Genomic DNA, 22,241 nt, shown 5'->3' with positions numbered 1-22,241 from the left:
TTGTATTATACAGACAGTACTCATTCTGTCCTGACGGGGGCGCTGTGAGGAAATGTGGACACTTGAGAGCAGTGGGTCTCTCTTATCTGTCGTCTCTCTGCTGCGGAAGCGCTCTGTACGAAATGTTGACATGCTGCTGAGAAGTTGTGTTGCATTGCGCCCCAGGTAGACTGACTTCTCTGCTGTATTGCTTCACATTTTACAATAGTGAAGCTCTGCTGGTACAGTGGACTATTTGGACATTTCTGACTGATACTCTGTGTTGCAGCTCATGAATGGGAATTAAAAACTTAACTTAAATTAGCAACAGCTTACATTTAGCTACCGGCAGCTATGACAATGATGAATAAAGGTGAGTTTGTTCACTTTTTTTTGTATAATATACCTTTAAACACGTCTGCGGTAGGGTATGACACAATACATTTCTTTTCAAGGTGTTATGTTACCATGTTTAACGGTAATGTTGCTTTTTTTGCGAATATGTTGCATAATAGCAAAGTCTGTCAAATGTCAGAAAGTAAAGAAATATCCATCTTGTTTTCAGAGTTCAAGCCCATAAAGATATATATTTAGTTTATAGTGATATATAGCAAGAAAAAAAAACAGCAAAGTCATTTATTTTGATGAAGATTCTTAATGTGTTCATACGTATTGGTAAGCAAAACAACAAGAGGCCAGTTTATTTATAAATAAGATTTGACACAAGGTATATATGTTGTTTGGTAACCACAGCTGAAAAACAATGTGTGTTCATATATATATATAAATATATGTATATATTGTTTTTCCTCCCTCATGTCGATATTGGCAAAGGCCCCAAAAACTCAATATCATTAGGCCCTAGTTAACACCCCTGTCATTTAATTTATGTAGCTCTAAAAAGAAGACATTATGACTTATCACAGTAGGAAAAAGACAGGTGTGAATAATAAAATGAGTGATGGCTGACTTCATTTAGCTGCTTCAGTTTCAGGGTCCTGGTATCTAGATAGCAGACAGTCCCACTCTGAATGAATTAGATATTGTTCCTTGCCATTTCTTTGATGCCTGTTCTCTTTTGCTTTCAGATTCGGCTGTTCTTCAGGGTGCCTTCCTCCTGGCTGACAAGCTGTGTCACCCATCTTCTCTGTCCTCCCTTCAGAAAGCAGACTGGAGCAGGGTAGAGCATCCAATCCTAGCGGCAGTCAGAGAAATCTGCGGGCAGGAGGAACTCAGTGGTCTTCCTAAAAGCAAGGCTGCCTGCTGGAGAAAGAAATTAATTTGTGTTGTGTGGTTGAAGCTGCTGTGCAGGGAGACCGGAGAGGACGTTGAGACAGCGTGGAGGGAGAACCCTTTCTTTCCTCTCCAGAACGCCCTCCCTGAGGTCAACCATGTGGTCCTGCTGGAACTGGTAAAGTCCATGTCAGCTTCAAAAATCTTTGCACATCTACTCCTGTGTCTCCCTCAGTCTCAAATCTGCTGCGAGCTGGAAAGGCTGACGCAGCATGTGAAGAGTAACCCTACGAGTGAGGATGATGTCCGACTCTTTCTGGAGCTGTGGTGGGAACTGTGGAAAGGCAGGGATGAGCAGACGGCCGTGGGGGAGGAGAGCATAGAGATGATGTTCGCTAACCAGTTCACTCGTCTCACCACCAAGCCTGCCAGCGTGTCCCCTCAGGCCGCCAAGAGGTTTAAACTGGATACATTAGCATCATCGCCAAACACTGACATCCTGTACATTCTCCTTCATGCACTGCAAGACATAAGAGATCACATATCTACGACAGACCTCTGCCTCCAAGCCCTCGCCATCTCTCTTGATGTTCTTTACACATCATTCCTGACAGAACGAGCAGCTGCGCTTCCAACCGAAGAAAAGATGCATATCCTGTCAAAAGTTGTCATCATTAGAGAAAAGAACAATGAGAAACTCAGTCCTGAACTCATTCATGAAGCGCAGAGAGACCTCAGTACCTCTCACAGTCCATCTCGGTTTCAGCCTAGTCAGATAAAACTGACTGAAGCCTTTAAGATTGTGACAGAACTTGCACAATTTTGGCAAAAAAGTGGGTTTTTAAAAATGTGTGATGGCTCTAATCCCAGTTACTCTGCATTCAAACTGCAGCAAAGTGTCCAAAGAGTCCTGACCGCTCTAGAAGAACCTGATTTGCCTGAAAATGTGACTGAAATGAGTGTTCAAAAGGCTGAGAAGAACATCCTGAGAGGTCTGCTGGACTCTCTGACCTTCCCTGCCATAGAGAGCAACCCTGAGGTCAACGTGAAGGTCTCCACAACCATCATCAGTTACCGTCTTGATGACTATCACAACTTTGCGGTGTTGTTTGCCAGTGAGAGGAGCTGGGCGGACTTTGACGAGCAGTGGATGGACTGCCTGGAAAAGAACCAAGCGGCCTTCCAGCAGCTCGACACACTGAACAAACTCTCCTCCACCCTAACCAGTAAACTCCACAGCGAGGGCTCCAGTGTGAGCCAGTGCAGAAGGCTGATGAAGGTCATAGCAGACATTTTCTCTTCGCTCTCCTTAGAAGACAAGAATAAAGCATTGGACACCATGCTCAAACTGTCCAGCAGGGGGTTCTTCGGACGCTCCGTCCCCTCCGTAGTGACCAAGGGGTTTGAGCAGGAGCTCAACATGGCCTTCAACTGCATCATCCAAGGAGGGGCTGGACCAGCACATCAGGGCAACTTGAGCACAGCTGTCTCTTTAGTAGCCAGAGTGGCCTTTCAGAACCCAGAGGCCACTTTGAGGTCTTGCTGCCATTCAGCAATTTTCAACAAAGGAGCTTTTGCTCTCATGGCGAAGATCCTGCAGCAGCTGCCTGGACTCCGAGGACAGAGGGAAAGAAGAGGGCCAAATGAGGATATAGACGGAAGGGCTCCTGCGAGTGGTAGAGGTCTACTTTGCTGGTGTCTAAAGGAAGTGGTCAGGACCAGGTCGTTGTCAGGCAATGAAAAGGAGCAGTTCCTCAAGTTTCTGGGTCTGCTGATGATGCCAGTCATGACAGTGGAGGGAGAAGAAAATCGGTTTCTTTTGCCTCAGGAGGTTGTGAACACCTTCGTCCTGCCTAACCTCTCTATGGGTGAGCGTCCTCTGATGCTTTGATTTAAAACTTCTCTGTTTAAAAAGAGCACTCGGGCAACTAGAAATGGGATTTTACACACAGTTAAACCAATATGATGCTGATATTAAGTATCAGCATTGGTTTGACAAAATAATCAAAACTCAAGCTTCACTAATTGGTTTATTCTAAAGCTTTTAACCACATCTCTTTTATCAGCGAATGACATTTGATCAGATGTCACTGGTTTAAATCAATGAAGATGGTTGCAGTCAGTTTGCTTATTCTGAAACAGTCATCATCTTAAAGTGTTTTAACCAGCACCGTGACTGATGAAGACTGCGAGATGGGGTTTGAAGAGCCTGAAAAAGAGAAAGATATGATAATTTAGTCAAAATTCTAGTCCTAAGTTCAAGATAATGTACAGTAACCAATAAGCTGGTCAGGATGATACCAGCTCATCACAGATACTGTATATTTGTACAGCAAAGTGAAGCAAAACATTAAAGTTACAAGTTGTAAAAACAAAACAACCAGCTGAAAGACGCTAACACTACAAGCATCATATTTCACATTGTGATTTGAGCCATTGTTAATACCAACTTATTGATTAGTGCAGTTTTAAGGGATCTTTTATTGAGGAAAAATGTATGGCCAATAGGGAAGGCAAATGTATTTGTATAGCACATTTCAACAACAAGGTAATTTAAAATGCTTTACATAAAACATAAAATGCATCAGGACAGGATGTAAAAGCAACAGTATCAATCAGACTGTACTTGAATATTCATCAGTGTAGGAATTGACCTTCATAAATGATGCTGGCTAACATACGTCTCCATACTCCCTTCAGGTCACAGCTCAGTGGATGTAGAGCTGAGTCTGCAACTTATCCACACTGCCTTGTGTGTGGACATCCATGAAGCAGACTCTTCTTCTCCACACTGGGTGCTGGACTGCTCTCCATTTCCTCTGCTCTACGTCCTCTCCCAGCTGCTCAACCAGACTCTCAGGTGGACCAAACATCCCCCCCTTCTGTTTGTTCTTGTCGTCTTTAACCCACATCCAGATGCTCATCATTACTCTGTTTTCTTTCTTTCTCTGCTTCTGCCAGGTGTTGGGAGCAGACACCAGAGGGCGCTGTCCACCACTGGTCCATGGACACCAAGGAGCTGCTGGTGTCCGTGCTGACCTCACTGGCGCAGGTGATGGGCGCAGAGGTGGCGGCTGCTCCGAGCAGCTGGTCCAGAGCTCTGTTCTGGCTTTACAACAAGATGGAGGAGCTGGACTGGACGGTCCGCTTCCACCTGAAGTCTGTGTGGGGGGAACACTTCAAAAATGAGGTGCCCTCCTCTCTGCTGACAGTGTGCAATCTACCTGAGCAGGTAGGAACTCCTCTGGAAACATCTTTCAGGGATGATTTAGTGATGTTAGAGTTTAAAAGTCATCTTGCACTCTTTCACTCACAACAGTTCAAATCAAGTATCCAGTCTGAACCTTTTCCAATCCCTTATCAAATTTTGTTCAATATCATGATGATAGATAATACCATATCTAATGTTTTAAGTAACTGCAGCTCAAATCACTTTATATTATCCAATAAGACAGAAACACAGTCGATACACAGCTTTTGGTGTCAGACTTAGACCTTTCACAATAATTACAAGCAGTGCCGCTTCTATGGAATTAAAGGTGAATAACTCTATCCTGGCCCATAATGGCAGTCTGTGTTTTTACAGAAATGCAGCGCCCAATCTCCAATCACATCCCCGCCCCCCTTACATTATTATACTATTATATTATCATTATATCAGTGGTATAAAATGATCTTCAAATGAAACAATATATTGTCCAACAAAATTAGTTATTGAGACAGGCCTACGTTTTTAATGTTGACAAGTCTGTATCTGTATCTGCAAATTGAATGAAATGAAATAGAGCTGAAATTGATTCAATTTCTCAAATTGAATGACTGCGTGATTTTTGTTTGTTTTATGCGATAACAAACAAAATATCTTAGAGATTTAGAATGTTGGGACAAAAGCAGCAATTTGGTGAAAATTCATTTAACTATTTTACAACATTATATAAAACCAAACCATTAATTTAAAAATAATCTGCAAATGTATTCATTAGTCAAAGCTAATATGAAATGTTAATATATGTGTGTCAATCATTTAATTAACAGCTGCAAATGTCACCAGCTACTTAATCATATTACTTGAAGGTCCTGATTCAGATCTGTGAAGCTGATCAGATTCAAACTGAACTATAAGATTCTTAAATTGACATGACAAGATGATCAGTGTTGTCACTGGCTGGAGATATTTCATAATTTTAACATATATTACAACCAATTGTGCTAGTTCACAGGTTTGGGGTCACTGACGTCATGTTCAGTGTTCATAAATTCAGTGGTGACAACTTGATTCTCTTCAACCAGAGCAGTTTAATACAGCAGCCCTGATGTTTAGTGTTTGTTGAAAGTATTTATAATATATATTATCTGTTATCATGTTATACTGACAAGAGTGTCTCATATGAAGTTGAATCATCTCTCTGAAGCAGTTAAAACTAGAACTGGGCATTATAACCTTCATAAAGCCCTGTTATTATACACTGTATTTGTTTAACTGTTTAGCTGTGATGAACTTTGTGCTCTGAGAATCACACACTCTGTTAGTCATTGCTGAGGTCATAGTTTGTTTTTATTTATCTTTCAGTTTGTGCCAAATTATTCATGTTAATGCATCTAGTTTCCATCCTCTGCAGGAGTGGTCAGGTCTGGATCTGCCCCAGTATGGTCAGGGCACAGGTCTTCTGGCATGGATGGAGTGCTGCTCTTTATCGGACTCCCTCCAGTCCACCATGCTGTCCCATCTCTCTCTGGACCAGCGCCGGCCCGACCACGTCGGCATGTTCAGTAAAGGCCTGCTGGTGGCGCTGACCCAGGCGCTGCCCTGGTGCTCTGTCTCCCAGTGGAGCCGGCTGCTGGGAGCCCTGAGGGAGCTGATCTCCTCAGGTCGCCTCCACGTCCCCTTCTCGCTGGAGTACGTAGACTTCCTGCCCCTCCTAGATCTGAGGAGGTTTTCAAGTGAGCTCCGCCTGTCAGTGCTGCTGCTGCGGGTCCTGCAGCTGCTCTGCGGCTCCAGCTGCTCCCACTGGCTGTCAGAGGACGGCTGGGCCCACATTGGCAGGTTATACGCCCACGCTGTGAGGGACATGCTGAACTCACTGAGAACCAAGCTGCCTCTGCCTTCATCTGGTACTGCTGCTGTCTCTTCTTCAACGCCTCCTAAAACACATGCAGCCACAGACTCTGCAGCCAAAACGTCTGAAGTGTCCAAAGACTCTTTAAAAGATGACAGACAGGTTGAAGAAGGTACACCCATAAAATTAGAACGAATGGAAGAAGCAGAGACATTTCCCAGCCAGGAAGTCCTTTTTGTTCTCAGCCAGCTCTTTTGTCATGTTCAGCACATCCAGGTATGAATTACTAACTTACAATCCGTTGAAAACCAAAAGTCCTGTATTTCTGCTTCATGGCCTAAAGTTAAGTTTTGGAAATGTCTACCTTCCTTTTCTTATCCTCAAACTGAATTTCAATCTCTTCCTCAGGTGATGATGCCGGTAGGTCAGTGCGAGCCTCTGTTCCTGTGCAGTCTGGAGATCCTCAGTCACTACGAAGCCGTCATGGGCGCCTTTCCAGACAGCAGCAGCCCACTGGAGAGCGACAACACCAGGCACTTCTTGACCACCATCACAGACAACTTGGAGAACCAGGAGATGAAGGCTGTGCTGCAGCAGAAGATCTCTCAGCTTGTGTCATCCACCGCCTGAAAATTTGTGTTTTTGACTGATGGAAGGCATAGATTGTCTTAAATGTGTACAAAGCGCTTATCTGCCACTTAAAAACTGTCCAGACATGATGGGTTTGCAATGTGGGTGAATAAAAAGCCATTATTTCACAGCAGATGTCTGTAATACTCATTTCTACTCTGAAATTGAACTGTTAGACTGACCTGTTCTAGAGATGTTCAGTAGCTGAGATAATGTGGTAATCTAACCTTTTAAGGTACATTTTCAATTAATTCACACTTGTATCTATTTTCCACCTGGTGCACTGTGGTACATGCATACATTAGCCTTGCCTACCAACTCTTCATCATCAACAAACCAATCAGGAACACAGATTCACATAAAGAATTTTATTAATTTAAGAGTTAATCTGTATAAAACTATTCTGCACAACAGTAAGGCTACAGCCTTAGTACTGCAGAAACTGTAAAAACATTTGAGGCAGTTCTGTATCATAGTAGCAGCTGATTAACACTTCCTGAGAGGAAACATCACATTACACATCACATCAGCAGTTCATTTCATAATTTACAGATCAAAGTAAATAATGACATAGTGCACAACAACCCCTGAACTGCTGAGATGTATCGATACAAGGGAAATGTATGTAGAGAAAGTCATGATGTTTGAAGAAAGTTGTAATAATTTAAGGAGAAAGTCAACATTTTGAGGTGAAAAAAAAATCTAATATTTCAAGAATTAAGTTAAAATTGTATGTTTAAATGTGTAATGCATATGAAAGGCACAGTATTTCAAGAAGTCATAACATTATTTTACTGGTACGCAGAAAAAAGTTGAAGATTTACTGGAATAAAATGTCAAATATAATATTTCAAGCTAAATATTTCAGCTTTATCCTCATAATATGCCACATTTGTTCAGGTTGGGCTAAAAGCTACTGACACATATTTGAATGACTGAACAATCCAACAAATAATAAATAAATGTTGCACTGTCCTCCAGCCAATTACTGCAACAGCAGGGGGCAATGAGCATAAGACAACCTATCAGTCATTGATAATCAGTTTACCTAACTTGTCTCCATGAATGATCAGTGTTTTATTTCTACTAGCAGCCCAGTATTTGTTCTCAGTCTGTACCTGGCTTGTCTTTGTGTCCCCCTCCCCTCCCTCTCCCCTGTCTGAGGTAGAGTCTGTTGGCTTTCTTCACCAGGAGGATAAACCAGTAGATCTGCGGAGCCAGGATCACCAGGTTACCCACGTTGCAATGCAGAGGCAGATGTAAGGCCACTCTGTGCAGGGGGATCCCAAACTGCCTGCCGTACGCCCAGTACATAAAGGGGAAGACTAGGATCCTACACGTGAAGAAGCTCAGGAGGACAACTATGCCATTGATTCGGTGCAGCAGGGTGTCATCAAGGCCCAGCTGGGTATCAGAGAAAGAAGAGACACAAGAGACAGAAAGAGTGTAAACAACATGGTTGAAGAATGGGAATTATGCAAAGAAGTAAAGTAGTTTATAAAGTACTTTGAAGTTGGCAGAAAATGTGTGTGAAAAAAAGACCTTAAAAGAGCTTTAGACCCCAAAAAAATCAAAGTTACTTAGGGCTGTGCAACTGTCTTGTACACATGTATGAGCATAGAAGGTTCCTACTCCAAATAAAACCGACATGTTTTAGTTATCTTACCTCTTACACTGCCACAAACTAGCCATGAACATGTCTCCTAATTTTTTGGGGTGATTTGGTGGTTGGAGCTTATCTAACTGGAGTAACAAACACATGTATAAAGATAGAATTGGATGCTTTTAGTATCATTTCACATTCTTACATTCTAACTGAATGGCACACTCATCCCCCTCTTATTTCTGTCCAGACTTTTATATCTACCAGTGGATGCTTGCGTTGCTAACAATAAAATTACAAATAGGCTAATTTTTGTTTGATATATTAGGGCTGACAGTCATTAAAGGGAGCGCCATAGATACCTTATTTTGAAAAAGTCCTTGTATGTTTTTGTTTTTTTTCTATTTCTTTTATTGTATTTGATTTGAACCCTTTCTTTAAATACTTGTTGATATTGATGAAGGTGGAAACTACACATTTTTTTATACACCACTATACACCAATCCAAGTACCCTTAAACTGATACAGATACCAATTGAGTACTTCATTCGATACCCATTATGTGAATAGAAGCAATGAATTGCATAAAATGCCATTACAGATGGTTGTAGCTGCTGTGGCAGTGGGCCAATCACATTTTGCATTAAATCGAATGCTGGCATTGATTGGCTGTGAGCAAGTCCATTCAAACAGTCATATTTTCTAGCTTTGGGTACAAAAAGGATCAATTGCAGGTATCGTTTGAAGGGAGATGTTTCAGTACTACTAGGTATTGATTTATTTCAGTCGATGCCTTAAAAGTTATGTTGACAAAAAAAAAAAGGTCATAAGAAAGCTTATATTACATGTGCAAGATGCATAAAATGATATGATGTCAATAAATAAAGTATAAAAAATGTTGGTTTGATATAGTTGATATATTTCTCATTTTAACTGTTTAGTTCGACATAAAGATGTTGCTATACTTTGGAGCTCACTTTGCCTCTGCATTATGAACTCAGCAACTGTTGGTTTTAACCAGCTGATGTCACATTTTTGTGTGAGCCACATATAAGACAATCCCTATCTCCACCTAGACCACATTATTACAGGCTGTCATCAAGCTCTGACAGTCTTTTTAAGACACAACAACAGCACCTGGATGAGGATCTTTCCCATAGAGATGAACGGAGTGCTGAACTCTGCCATGAAAAGGCAACCAATGAAGAAATCACCCAGTCCTCTTCTGAAGAACTGAAAGTCAAAGACACACTGTTCAGTCAGCAGCATTTGAAGACGTGTGTGTTCATATTAAATTCATCACAACATGAACAGATACACACTATGAACAGACAGAGATCCTTCCCTGTTCTTACCAGAGTGATGGGCATGAAAATGAGAAGAAGGGCTGCATGATGGAGCACCAACATCCAATCCTTGATGAGGAAAGCCTTCACTGTCTGCAGAGAGTGGCTGCTGTATGAACTGGCATGACCTTTGACCTTCTGTATATGGTAGTGGCTCAGATACATGGCGAAGAGGTCATTGGCCATATAGGGAGCTCCAAATAGAACAAATCCATTCACCAGCCAGTGACTGTGAAGATGAGACAGCAAGCATTAAATCCACATCATTTACATACTAAGAAACATTCATGATATATTGACATAAAACATTAAAAGGCATAATGTGTATATATGTGTGTATCTACCATGTTTATCAGAGAACAGAGTAGGTGACTCCTACCTGTCATACATGACGTCCCTGCATGATGTCACAACTGTTACTCCAGCTGCAGTAGCCAAGGACGCATGGACGGCAGAAACCAGCCTGAAAAAAAAAAACTGCACAAGTCAGCAAAAATACACCAACATGTCACACGTAAATAGATGATCACACAAAACTCCATTTAAGTACACTGAAAATGTATTTGTGGTGTACATCATACAATATTATTTAAGCACTTAATCCAGTTTTGTCATACTGGGGCCCAGGGACCCACAAGGGGTCCTTATGGGGGTTCAAGGGTGTCCCCAGCAAAATAAACATATTTTCAGTACATTTCCATCTATAAGTAACACAATCTATGATTATTCTGGTAATGGGTTTCATACCCTTTTTAAAATAAGACATCTAAAAGTGAAAATCTGGGGGCCCATGGTCTAATTTGTGTCAGTTTAGGGGTCTCTGATTTGAAAACGTTTGAGAACCACTGCGTTAATTCATTCATGAATCCAATTTGTTGTGTTTAACTTTAAAATGACTCAAAATGTGACTGGATTACTGACTGCTCACTGCTGCCCCCCACTGTTTATCTCAAAGAAGAACAGGCAAAAACTCAATAAACTGGAAAATTAACTAGTTAAAATAGTACACTACATTAAATGTGTGCCGAATTTACCTCCACACGACATTAACTATTGCACAGTAGTAAATGAATCATCACAGCGTGTTTTCATTGATCCATAAGCAAGAAAACATTAAATTGCAGATTATGTGAATGAAGTTCGGGGGGCGCGCGGCAGGTGCGGGGTGCTGCTGACCTCTCACTGACACAAACCACGTCTGCTTCAGTCCACTGTGTGAACGCAGACCTGAGCAGCTTCCTGCAGCTACAGAACAGTCCTGGAAACACCACTGCTCCATACAACAAGGCGGTCAACATCTTCTTCTTCCTCCTCCTGCAGCCGCTGCACCGGCGATCAAGTATCAATAAGAAACACCCTCATTGAAAACAGACAGCAGGAAACAAAAGTAAACTAAGGTTAAAGTTCACAACAGCTGACAGTGAACGACATTATATTTCCATGGGGAGCTATTAAAGGAGTTATCATTACACTTCCGCGCTGCTGCTTTACTTCCTTGTCATACAGGAGTTTATTTTAGAGGGTTGTGATTGGTTGAAAGAGAAGCGCCGTAAAGCAATAGCAAGGTTTGACCTAAATAACCCTAATAGTTTTCATATTGAATGGACTTTCAAAATAAAGGTAATATTGACCCATGGGTGCAAGTGTTTATTCAAAAACAACAATCACATACAAACATATTAAAAATACAAATATTGTTTTGAGTGTTACCCATCTCAACATTCACATATATATTTTCTTTACATTTTTATGTTAAATATACAATGATGAAATTTTACTGAGTATTTAACTATATACTATCAGCATCACTTTATTTTGTAGCTATGTATCTTTTTATTTTATTTTTGTATTCTTTTTTTTTTGCTGTATTTTCATATCATGTCCATCATTAAACAAATATTGTCTCCCCATATTCTCTCATTTGTTCATATTCATAGTTCCTATAATCGCTCCACCATCTCCAGAAGTTGAGCCACATGAGTATCCTCTGCTGTATTTGTATCAAGAATACAATGCCTGTAACCACATCTGCCCAGTACCCACTGCAGAGGTTCTCCCTTCTCCTTGATGTAGCTCTCCAGTGTCCTTCTCTTCAGCTGTTCTCCGTAGGTAAACAGCACCACAGTTCTCCTCCAAACCTCTTGCCCCAAAACGCTGAGATACTCCTCAATGGCCCTCCTGTCTTTCTCTCTGAATGAGTCCACTGGTACAGCCAGCACGAACGCCAATTTGCTTCCCTGAGGACAGAGGGAAGGGCTTCGACTCATCTCTGCCCTGACGTGCCCAGGATTGGCCAGACAAAACAGACTCCACCCAGGGGTGTCCACCACTGTCACAGGCAATCCTAATACTTCCCCGTGGCCTACAAAGCATTCGTTGGTCTTGATATTGAACACTCCACTGTCCAATATCACATTGCCTACTGAGCTCTTCCCTGATTTCCTCCTTCCCAGCAGGATGAGGCTAAGGGCAGACTTCGAATCAGCTTGGCTTGCTGGAAATCCTGCAATAACACACAGAGTACATATTCTGTTTCAGTTGTTGGTCTGCTGATTGGTTAGAAAGATCTGATCACAGCACCATCAGAGGAACCTACCTCTGGGTATATATGGCCATCCTGACTCCACCTGATTTGTTCGTCTTGGCCTCTCATCAATCTCCTCATACATCACTGACATTTCTATCTCTACTGGTCGTCCCTGCCACCTACTCTCTTGCTTCATGCTCACTTCCCGTCTCAGCTGGGTGTACTTCCTTTGCTGGACCTCCAAGGGACGTCTCTTGGCTTCCATCATCTTCAGGATCTTCTCAAAGAGCTCTCTAACCTGAAATTCTGAGGCCCTGGACTGGTCGGCCATAACCTGGTACCTGTTCCCACATCGCTCTAACAGCCACTGGAGAGTACTACCCTGTCGCCTGATGTGCTCCCGGATAGGCAAACTCCCTGCAAAACAAGTAACAAGTAGCAAGTAGTTAGACTGAGAGATGCTGTCACACACAATATTAAAAACACTAATGAGCGAGATAGTTCTAGGTTTTTCTTCCAGAGGATCCCTTATGTTATTGCTAATATCTATGTTAGCAAGCTGTAAACACAATATTACCTTTATCTTACATTTATCTTGGAGCCCACTGGGGGTGGCTGACCAGGTTGGGCTAAAAGCTACACGTCTTTGAATGACTGAACAATCCAACAAATCACTAAACACACAAATAAATGTTGCACTGTCCTCTAGCCAATTATTGCAACAGCAGTGGGCAATGAGCTAAAACAACATATCAGTTTGATCAGTTTACCTAACTTGTCTCCATGAGTGAAGAGGACCATGGCTTGCTGCCATATGGGGGTGTTGAGCAAACTGAGTTGGGCCAGCATGACCCTCAGCTCCTCCTGGCTGAAAGTGGTGGTGATGGGCAGCACTAGCAGGATGGCATGAGGCTGTGGGTGGCAGAGGTTCACACCTCTGAGGAGCTCCTTGGACACTTTGTCTGGAGTGATGGAGTGGGAGAGCCACCCTGGGGTGTCAACTACTGTCACCTGGTCGATCAAGTTTAGTTAAGATGAGTAAAGACTTGATTTAGTTCAGACGAGTTAAGACAAACCATGAGCTTAAACATTCACCTGTATTCCAAAGATGTAGCCATCCTCCTTGGAGCTGCGGGTTGTTTTTTTGTGGAAAGCTACTCTGCCCAGGATAGCGTTTCCTGCTGTGCTCTTCCCACTTTGCTTCTCACCCAGCAACAGCACAGACACACTGGACTCACCTGCGTCTGGACATGAAAAACATTTATGATGTCCCATGCATGCATACTGAAATATAATTTCTTTCTAATCGCTTAAAATAGCTTACCATATGAGGCTGCCATGGACAGCTTCTCTGTTTTTAATATAGAGAACAAGCTCAGGATAAATCCACAGTTAGAATGTTGGTCAAAGCCTCAGTCTGAAATCTGCTGTCTTCTTCCAGAAAGTTTCCATCTACAGTATGTTTCCAGTTCTGTATTTACTTCCTGCTTTTGATTAATGAGCTGTCCAAGTGGAATTGAATACACCAACAAATCCAGTCAACAAAGCTAGTCAAGTGCATGTGAATCATGGTTGAGCCAGCCCACAGGACTATTTCATATCAGTTTCAAAGTTCAGACAGTGGTTTTGGCCAATAAAATGACGTGTACCAAACACACACACACGGCTTTCAGAGTCTTAATATAGTTAAATTTACATCACCTTTTTTAAGCTATGAAAGAAAACACAGTACATTTACACTCTTACAAATGGATAGTTGAATTCATAAGCAATAACAGTCACCCTTGCCTAATTCCAAATATATTGCTGTTAAAGCCTTGCTTGGATGGACTTCTGTTTATGGCACTGACAGGTGATGTTAACACAACAACACTTTATTTTATTACTTCAAATGAATTTCCCAGGAAGATTCTGTGGCGAAAAGCTGATAAGATTAGTTAAACAGTTACAGCCATATTGTGAATATTACTCTATGTTAACCAGAAAGTTAATATTTACAAAGGCACAGACAGTTAATAGGTGGCAGGCTTTGTAATATGCCCTGAGCATAGTGGCGTAAAAGCCAGCCTGATACTGTGTTACCTAGTTCCCCTGAGAGGTGAACTGTCTGCTGCTGCCTACCTGCATTATACAAATATACATTTTCTGAAAGAGACCCAGCAAGAAACGTTGTTGAATTCAGTTGTAATTGAATAATGCGTTCAAGCGATATTTTGGGGTTGTATTACTCAATGATTTCATCATGTAGGTCTGGTGCACTGTATGCTACAGCCTCAGTGTTTCAGAAAATGACAGACTTATATCCACAAGTACTATCAAGAGTCAAAATAAGTGTAATATTCATTTTTTACTGACGCTGTTCTGGAAATAACTTTTTTAGCATGCTCTATTTCATACCCAAATTTAGCCCGGCTGACATTTTGAGCATTGATGAAATAACATTCTAGACTGCATCATTGATTAGTAGACTTAACTGTATTCCCTTATAGTTACAGTTTAAATGGGTCAGAATACAGTTACTTTCTTTAAAAAGATTACTGATTACTATACTGCACCAGGCAGGTTGCACTGCGCGCAAATACGCTGCAAATCAATGCCAGAGCACTTTCCACACAACACCAAAAAAAAGCCTTTTTGACGTAGAAATACAGAGAACATTTTACCTACACACCTGGTAAAGAAGGTCGCAACATCAAAGTAGTGCACGCTTTGTTTACCATCAAGAAGCTGCTTTCAGCATGGACTCTAATTTGAAGAAGCATCTTGAGTTAAGTTGACTAATTAGCGTTAGCTAGCCGGTCTGGTGACGTAAGTTATAACCATTGGGTGGGGAGTGGGGACTGACCAGCAACTATTAACCTCTCAAGCCCGAGAGCCCACGCCAGCGGGGGCAAGAGCGCCCCCCCCCCCCCCCATAATTTAAAAACATCTCAGGGCAGTTAAACAAGCACAAATATAGTCATATATGATATATCCCGGAATAAACCGTCAAAGAAAAATCCAAACAAACTTCCCATTGTAAATATATGCAACTACAAATTATATCATACCTCCGCTGTTTCTATGGTTAAAGTTTGTGTCTGGTTGCATAATATTCCTAGTAACAGCTACTCCAATGTCTCTGGATCATTTTGAGTCGATTCAAGCCAGTTTCCATCGTCCTCACGGTTTTTGTCTCCATCTAGTGGTTGAACTGTGCTATTGTGACAGATAAAGCCAACTGCAACTACTTTCTAGAGGGTGTGAACTTCCTGCTGGAGCCCAATTTATTCTTAATTCGTCAATATTTAAGAATAAAAAAAATAATTTTAATTTCCCTAATTTCTGAGCTGTGGAAATTAATAAAGGTAAAAGAAATTGAAGAATGTTGACTCTTGGATGCCATTTTTCTTTAGATAGTATCAGTTGCAGGACAAAACGTACTGCATTTGTGTTTTGTGTATTTGCATAACTTTTTCTCTGAAGACAGGAATAAGATTATTCTCTAAAGCAAGTGTTAACTAAAATCAGTGTCACAGATAAACACCTTCAATTAGACGATTTTGAAGTAAGCTAAAAGTAATCCTAAAGTATTTAGAATACATTATTTTACTTAAGTATTCCAAGGGAATACATTACAGATTACATTTTAGGACATCATGTAATCAGTAATCTGTGGGAATACATTTTAAAAGTAACCCTCCCAACACTGACCACCAGGCACAGACCATGCCAAACATGCGCGCAGTTGCTGTAACCACATCTCCAGAACAGTCTAAATGTAATCTTAATGATAAAATAAATATAAATTGAATATAAATTAACCCCTTCATTAGAATAAATTAATGTTATAATCTATAGAATGATATAACAAACAAAATTATAAAATCAACAGCACTTTTTTAAAAGTGACATGTCATTGATCACAATTCTGCTCATCTCCTTCTTCAGTTGGAAGTGGAGCTGGTTGATTATTTTGGGGGGATAGGAGGGCTGCTGAGACTCAAGCTGCATCTGTTGGTACTGGTGCCAGGAGCAAGGACAACTGAGTTAGTATGAATAGCTGCTAAAGGATTACCTGCAGGTAAAAGCATGTTGAGGATCTCCCCAACTCAAACTTTTGTGTAGGTCTTGCAGTGTGAAGGCAGCTTCACATTGTCAGTCAAGTGAGGGTTATCGAACTATTGAAATGATTGAATGCTGCCCTCTGCTGAGAACATGTGACACTTACTTTCCTGTGTTGATTTGTCGCTTTATTCTCAAATCGTTATAGCAGAGTCTCTCAATCTTTTCTGGCCTGTAACCTTGAGTACTTTATTTTTTTTTAGAGCAGGGATCTTGTAGTGAGCAGTATCCTTAAGCACACAAGCCCTACATCACAGACACACCCACCAACCATCCATCCATTGCCAGGCTTTCCATTCTCAGGAGTCTGCCACCTAGTTCGGACTGGAGCACAGGAGGACTCTGTAATTCATTCTGTCTACATTTGGGAAGTTCCAATCTGCAGATTGATGTGAAAACCATGAAAATCTCAACTGAGCAGAGAACATGAATATGTTGTAAATAGTGACACAGACTGACACAAAGACAAAAGATTGAGCAATTCACTCTGAGGTTGGGTTGAACAGGACACGGTTTGTTGGAATTTGTATACAACACTGTGGGGAATATTGAATTTTGTTGTGACGTGCGTTACTTGCTCACTGATGGAGGGGTTAATACCTGTATCAGTGCCTTTGTAGGGTTTTGCTGGCTGTAAACAAATCATTTTTATTTTGTCAGGATGAGACTATGACTGACCAGTAAGAGTCATCTTAACCACCACTGCAGAAAATATTGTATATTTTGAGAACTGCTCGTCTACTGATATATTGTTTAACGCAAAAAGAAAGTAAAATAGAATAGTCTGTGCTACATTGTTGGAAGCTGGGATGGGTGGATATTTATTTCCTGTATATAGGCATCATTCTTGGTACTTACCTAGACCTCCAGCCCCGAGGGGCAAGGGTTGATCCCAGACTGCAGGGGCGCTGTTGATCTTTTTTTTGTTTGACAGTAAATACAGGGCATATTTTATAGCTGATATAAATACACTAGAAAATTATTTTTATTGACAATACTGACAGTATTATGTACACATCTGTTGGTAGTGCACTAGACCAACAATAGTGGCAATTTATGAACCATCCCTTCTAACCTAACTAACTTTAGCAATAAGGATAAGAATACATTTATTGATCCCATAGTGGGGAAAATTCATTGCTACAGAAGCTCAAAAAATAGTGATATAGAAAAAAAAACAAAAAAACAAATGTATACAACAATAAAATTAAAAACTAAATAAAATACCCTAAAATGCAATTATAACATACATACATACACATATACACACACGTTAATGCTTAACCCTTAGCTTAACAAATACAATTTACACCTGATCCCTAACCTTAACCAGCAATTCAGTAAGGACCTTTTGCCTCATTAGGACCAAGCTTTGGTCCCCATAAGGACTATTCCCAAGGTCACAAAAACATGTGTACACACATACACACACACAAATGCATGCATAGCATATACTTGTGTTAATGTTCATGTTACTGTGTACTGTCCAAATATTTGGACAACTTATACTTTGATGCTTTGGTAACATTGTTCTTGAAACCTTCATGCAAATAAAGCCCTTTGAATTGAATTGTTAGGGAAAGTAAGTAGGTTTAGATGTGGCAACCCTTCCTTGACTTTATCACAGCACTGAGGAAACCCAAGAAGACACCTCAATGACTTTAATTTTCAGTTACACATCTGTCTTGCTTTTCAAATCACAATTTAATTGTATAAACAGACGACTTTAGAAACCGATGTAAAAGAGTCTTCTAATTGTTTTTGTCCTTATTTCTCCTCCCTCACATGTGAAGCAGGGATGGGGGGAGGTGTCTAATTTTCCTGTTTATTAACCAAATGTCATGTATTTTTGTTTTTTTTCTGAAAACATCATTCATAAACTGGAGAAAAATGATGGTTTTCACACCAAAATACTTCTGTTTCATGCAAAGTAACATTTACTGTGATTTTCAGATTTCAAAGAGTTTAATGACCTCTCAAAATTGAAAATCTTTTAGGAGAAGGAGACAGACAGACAGACAGACACACACACAGACACAGACAGACACACACACACACACACACACACACACACACACACACACACACACACACACACACACACACACACACACACATACATATATACATACATACATAAGGGGGCGCTGAAGGGGAGTTCACCAGGCCACCATACAAGGACAATTATCACAGTGATATTATTGCATCAAAGAGAGAAGGTTCATCAAGTTTTGGCCCAAAAGTGACAGTAAAGTCAGCAGGTCATTGAATGTTGTTTCACTGCAAGCACTCATTCTGGTTGATAAACATAATGACATTATTAAATGATACTGAAAATGATTTCAATAAAATATTTACTGTTGCACTGTTTCAGACAGCTAACAAATTAATTCAATCAAAGTCAATCAGCAATGTTTGACAACATTATAAGCCAACAGAGTTTTACTGACTGGAATGCTTACTTGAGCTATTTGCACAAACGTCCTACACTGGGTGAAGGGCAATGTTGCTGAAATCTTCATAGTATAATACTCCACATAATTAAAGGAAAAAAATTACTGCAAACCCTTACATCACGGCACTGTTGCTATTGGAATGGTGAAATATCTTAGATCACATTACAGAAAGTCTTACAGTAAGATATAACACTGCACTATAATTAAATAGCTTTTAAATAATTCTACCCATGTAAATAACATAATGTTCAATTCTTTAAAAACTGCCAGATAGATGTAAATACATGCTCATTATCATTTCCAAAACTGAAAAGTGTCACCTGTTGGATTTGAATTGCAGTCAGCTTTACATACTACATTCAACAACATGTCTACAAAAGATTGACTAACGGGATGCCTGTAAATCATCAAATAAAGGGGTTGCATGGTGTGTCGGGTGTTTGTGTAGAGCGGGGGTGGGTTTCTGTATCAGGCACTATTTAAGAGATGCTGAGGCTGAGGTACGAAGCAACAGATATCACTCAAGAGAAGTCAGGAAAGTCATGTTCAAAGCCTATCGACCAATGACATCCATCCAAACAGATAAACCAATCTACCTTCCTGGACAAACAGGTAACCATCAATGATGTTGAACCCAGTATACTACCATATCCCTGTGAAAACAGCTTAAGATAGGTAGAAAACACTTTGCCACAATGTCAAAATACCACATATATGGACTTTTTCAGAATTTGAAAAACAAAGTTTAAAACTATTTTTATGACTGTTTAGAGGTAAATTGGTATGTGGCATCTCCCATTTCTCAACCCTTTTTTTTCTTATGACACTTGTTGCTACATATGTTGACTCTGGCTAGCTAACATAACTGCAATAGAGAAGTGCTAAATGCCAGCTATTAGCAGTAATAACACTAGTCCACTACACAGAGTTTATAGTTACAACTAGTGGGAAATTACTTGTGTCTTTATTTTAAACCATTAATGAGCATTACAGGTTAAAGCTTTTTAAAGTCATGCTTATATATGAAAAAAATTAACATTAGGAAGAAGTTCCTGCTGTTTAGGAGATGCACAAGCTAAGTGTATACATACATACAGTACCAGCCAAAGGTTTGGTACATATGCACTTAAATTCTCTTCTTTTTGTCTTTCCTCTCCTTCCTCTTTTTCCTCTCAGGTGACCAAGCTGAGATAGAATACACCTACCCCTGTGCTTAAGGTTACCATCTGCAATGACATACAAGAACACTTAAAACTATAGTTTAATAAGAAAACCAAAAAGAAGTACTGATTTAAATTGGTTTGAAAAGTAACAGATAATCTAGGTATGTACAATGATTTGGAAATCAACTGCAGCATGAAAAATGAAGGGTGGTCAGTCCTTGAATCATCACTGGTTTCAGTACAATTTCAAATGACTTGCATTTTATAATGATACAGTTGGTGTACTTTGTGTAACTCAATGTCGAAACAAAAATCAACACTTGTTTCCTTGTCACTATTTTGTCACAAACTCTTCCAGTGATGTAACTCTTCTATATGTCTGAAGTGAAATCCTTACACAATTTACAATAAAATTGAATGTCCCATTCAAAACAGCTCTTGTGTCAAACTATGTTTCTCTAGTTGTCTTTATATGTATTTCATTTATTGACTATGTTGTGCAGGCCTGCTTAGTATAGAAAGTGAATAGACTTAAAAAGTATCAAGTATTGTAATGGCTTTCTTAGGAGTCATTTAGGTCAGGTTTAGGTAACTTCACACTGGCGGAAATATGATCAATGTCCATGAATGTGAGTATAAATAATTAGCTATGCTACATACATAAAAAAAATATTTGCACATTGCTGTGTCCACAAAGATATGTATCTTGTCCCTGTCCTTGAGGTCAGCAATTCACAAATATTGTGGGTGTTGTAATCCATCATCGCTGTTTGAGGATGACCACACAGGTATGTTCACTAGGAAATGGTTTACTTTTACCTGAGGATAACCGCTGTTGATATGGCAAAATCAAACATCCCACACAGTTTAAAGTGCACTGTTGGAGAACTGAACAAGTCTATGTGACATCAACATATACTGTAAATTAGATTGAGGAAAACCTTGTACCCTTAGCTGACCAATCCTAATGATGGAGATTTGTTGGATGAACTGGAATAAGAGTGGAAAATAAATTGCTGAGAGGACTTAAGTACAATAAGAAAAAAAGAAATCAATAAATTGGGTGCAAATCACATTGCAATTAAAAGCAGTACTTTCTCTACCACCAGTCAATAGACATAGTCATCTCATAAAAAAGAATGCAATTAGATAGTGCCTGGTGGGTCAAGAATCAAAAATGTGAGTCCAAATTACTGGACTAGGGCTGCAACTAACAAATATTGCAGTGGTCTATAATGCCCATTACAGTGTCCTAGTGTCTCAAATCCAATAAACAATGTATTTACAATTAATTAATTAATGTAAAACCATTTCATGGACGACTTCTTAACATTTTTTACAAACTTTTCGTTAACATTTCAATTAGATTTATTAGAAAGTGTTAAACTGGTGTTTTAGATTTACCTAATTACATAAAACTGCTTTAGTGATGTGCCTCTCTGTCCTACCTTTGAAACAAAGATAAACATGTCTTTTGAAAAACAGTGTGTCAAGTTATTATTAGAGAACCAGATAACAAGCTCAGTTAGCAAGAAAAGTCCTTATTGAATGAAATGATTTACACTTCCAAGCACAAAATGTCTGGTGGGAGGAAACAGCACAGTACAAACAATAGATAGAAGTTCATGTCTGTTATGAATGACTAACACTGGCATGTCACAGCTGGCTAGCATTTTAGCAGTTAGTTTGCCAGCTACACCAAGTTTCCTGCTAATAGTCAATATGTAACCAAGCTTCTATAACCAAATGTTAAAAGACACACAGATAAATGGGCCTTTACTGGATGAGAGAGACACTGTGGGTTAAACTACACTAGTTTGAATTATTACAAGAGTAGAAACTAGATCCCATTTTCTGTTAGTACAGCACCCTGTCTCTATGTGAAATAAATGGTATTCAGATTAGGGTGGTTATGTATTTTTAAATGGCTGTCTTTTAAAAAAAAACCTTTTCATGAATTTAATGTCTGGTATATGTATGTAATGCTTTGTGTGAGAGGTTTAACTGAGACATCGTTATCTGCTATTTGGTGTGATGCATTAATGGCTGCATAGATGTTTATTATAGATAACAAAGGCAGCTTAACCTGTTAACTGTGAATAACCTGGATTCTTCTTCACATTGCCCATCATCATATTTATTT

The 22,241-nt window shown here is 39.9% G+C and overlaps 3 protein-coding genes and 1 long non-coding RNA gene across 4 annotated transcripts; 2 read left to right on the top strand and 2 right to left on the bottom strand.

The window, feature by feature from the left end:
• Positions 1–339: 339 nt before the first annotated feature.
• gemin4 (gem (nuclear organelle) associated protein 4) lies at positions 340–7,002 on the top strand. The gene is made up of 6 exons (XM_053320120.1): positions 340–352; positions 1,068–3,080; positions 3,913–4,072; positions 4,174–4,444; positions 5,832–6,545; positions 6,678–7,002. Exons 1-6 carry the CDS (start codon positions 340–342, stop codon positions 6,897–6,899), a joined length of 3,393 nt encoding a protein of 1,130 aa, XP_053176095.1. The 3' UTR covers positions 6,900–7,002.
• A 595-nt stretch (positions 7,003–7,597) lies between these two features.
• LOC128361053 (TLC domain-containing protein 3A-like) lies at positions 7,598–11,222 on the bottom strand. Its single transcript, XM_053321618.1, has 5 exons — positions 11,025–11,222; positions 10,228–10,311; positions 9,858–10,077; positions 9,640–9,735; positions 7,598–8,303 (listed from the first exon to the last, which is right to left on the bottom strand). Exons 1-5 carry the CDS (start codon positions 11,144–11,146, stop codon positions 8,007–8,009), a joined length of 819 nt encoding a protein of 272 aa, XP_053177593.1. The 5' UTR covers positions 11,147–11,222; the 3' UTR covers positions 7,598–8,006.
• A 443-nt stretch (positions 11,223–11,665) lies between these two features.
• LOC128359795 (GTPase IMAP family member 8-like) lies at positions 11,666–13,715 on the bottom strand. Its single transcript, XM_053320119.1, has 5 exons — positions 13,700–13,715; positions 13,471–13,619; positions 13,146–13,386; positions 12,445–12,792; positions 11,666–12,351 (listed from the first exon to the last, which is right to left on the bottom strand). Exons 1-5 carry the CDS (start codon positions 13,713–13,715, stop codon positions 11,789–11,791), a joined length of 1,317 nt encoding a protein of 438 aa, XP_053176094.1. The 3' UTR covers positions 11,666–11,788.
• Positions 13,716–20,108: 6,393 nt separating this feature from the next.
• On the top strand, positions 20,109–20,533 carry LOC128361056 (uncharacterized). The gene is made up of 2 exons (XR_008321548.1): positions 20,109–20,153; positions 20,291–20,533. It is a non-coding gene; the product is annotated as an uncharacterized LOC128361056 (long non-coding RNA).
• The last annotated feature ends 1,708 nt before the right edge of the window (positions 20,534–22,241 follow it).

This window comes from Scomber japonicus, chromosome 6 (assembly GCF_027409825.1).
Source record: "Scomber japonicus isolate fScoJap1 chromosome 6, fScoJap1.pri, whole genome shotgun sequence".
Classification (NCBI taxonomy): domain Eukaryota; kingdom Metazoa; phylum Chordata; class Actinopteri; order Scombriformes; family Scombridae; genus Scomber; species Scomber japonicus.
Note: the sequence above shows the minus strand (reverse complement) of the source record. Positions and strands in the feature narration are given on the sequence as shown.

Excerpts from the sequence above, each read along its gene's own strand:
- LOC128361053 (XM_053321618.1), bottom strand. The coding sequence starts at position 11,146 with ATGTTGACCGCCTTGTTGTATGGAGCAGTGGTGTTTCCAGGACTGTTC. Across the intron at positions 10,078-10,227 it reads AGGGACGTCATGTATGACAG|TCACTGGCTGGTGAATGGAT; the intron begins GTAGGAGTCACC and ends TCATCTTCACAG. Across the intron at positions 9,736-9,857 it reads TTTTCATGCCCATCACTCTG|TTCTTCAGAAGAGGACTGGG; the intron begins GTAAGAACAGGG and ends TTTGACTTTCAG.
- LOC128359795 (XM_053320119.1), bottom strand. Across the intron at positions 12,793-13,145 it reads CACTCATGGAGACAAGTTAG|GGAGTTTGCCTATCCGGGAG; the intron begins GTAAACTGATCA and ends CTTGTTTTGCAG. Across the intron at positions 12,352-12,444 it reads ATGGCCATATATACCCAGAG|GATTTCCAGCAAGCCAAGCT; the intron begins GTAGGTTCCTCT and ends GTGTTATTGCAG.
- gemin4 (XM_053320120.1), top strand. Across the intron at positions 4,073-4,173 it reads CTGCTCAACCAGACTCTCAG|GTGTTGGGAGCAGACACCAG; the intron begins GTGGACCAAACA and ends TGCTTCTGCCAG. Across the intron at positions 4,445-5,831 it reads TGTGCAATCTACCTGAGCAG|GAGTGGTCAGGTCTGGATCT; the intron begins GTAGGAACTCCT and ends CATCCTCTGCAG.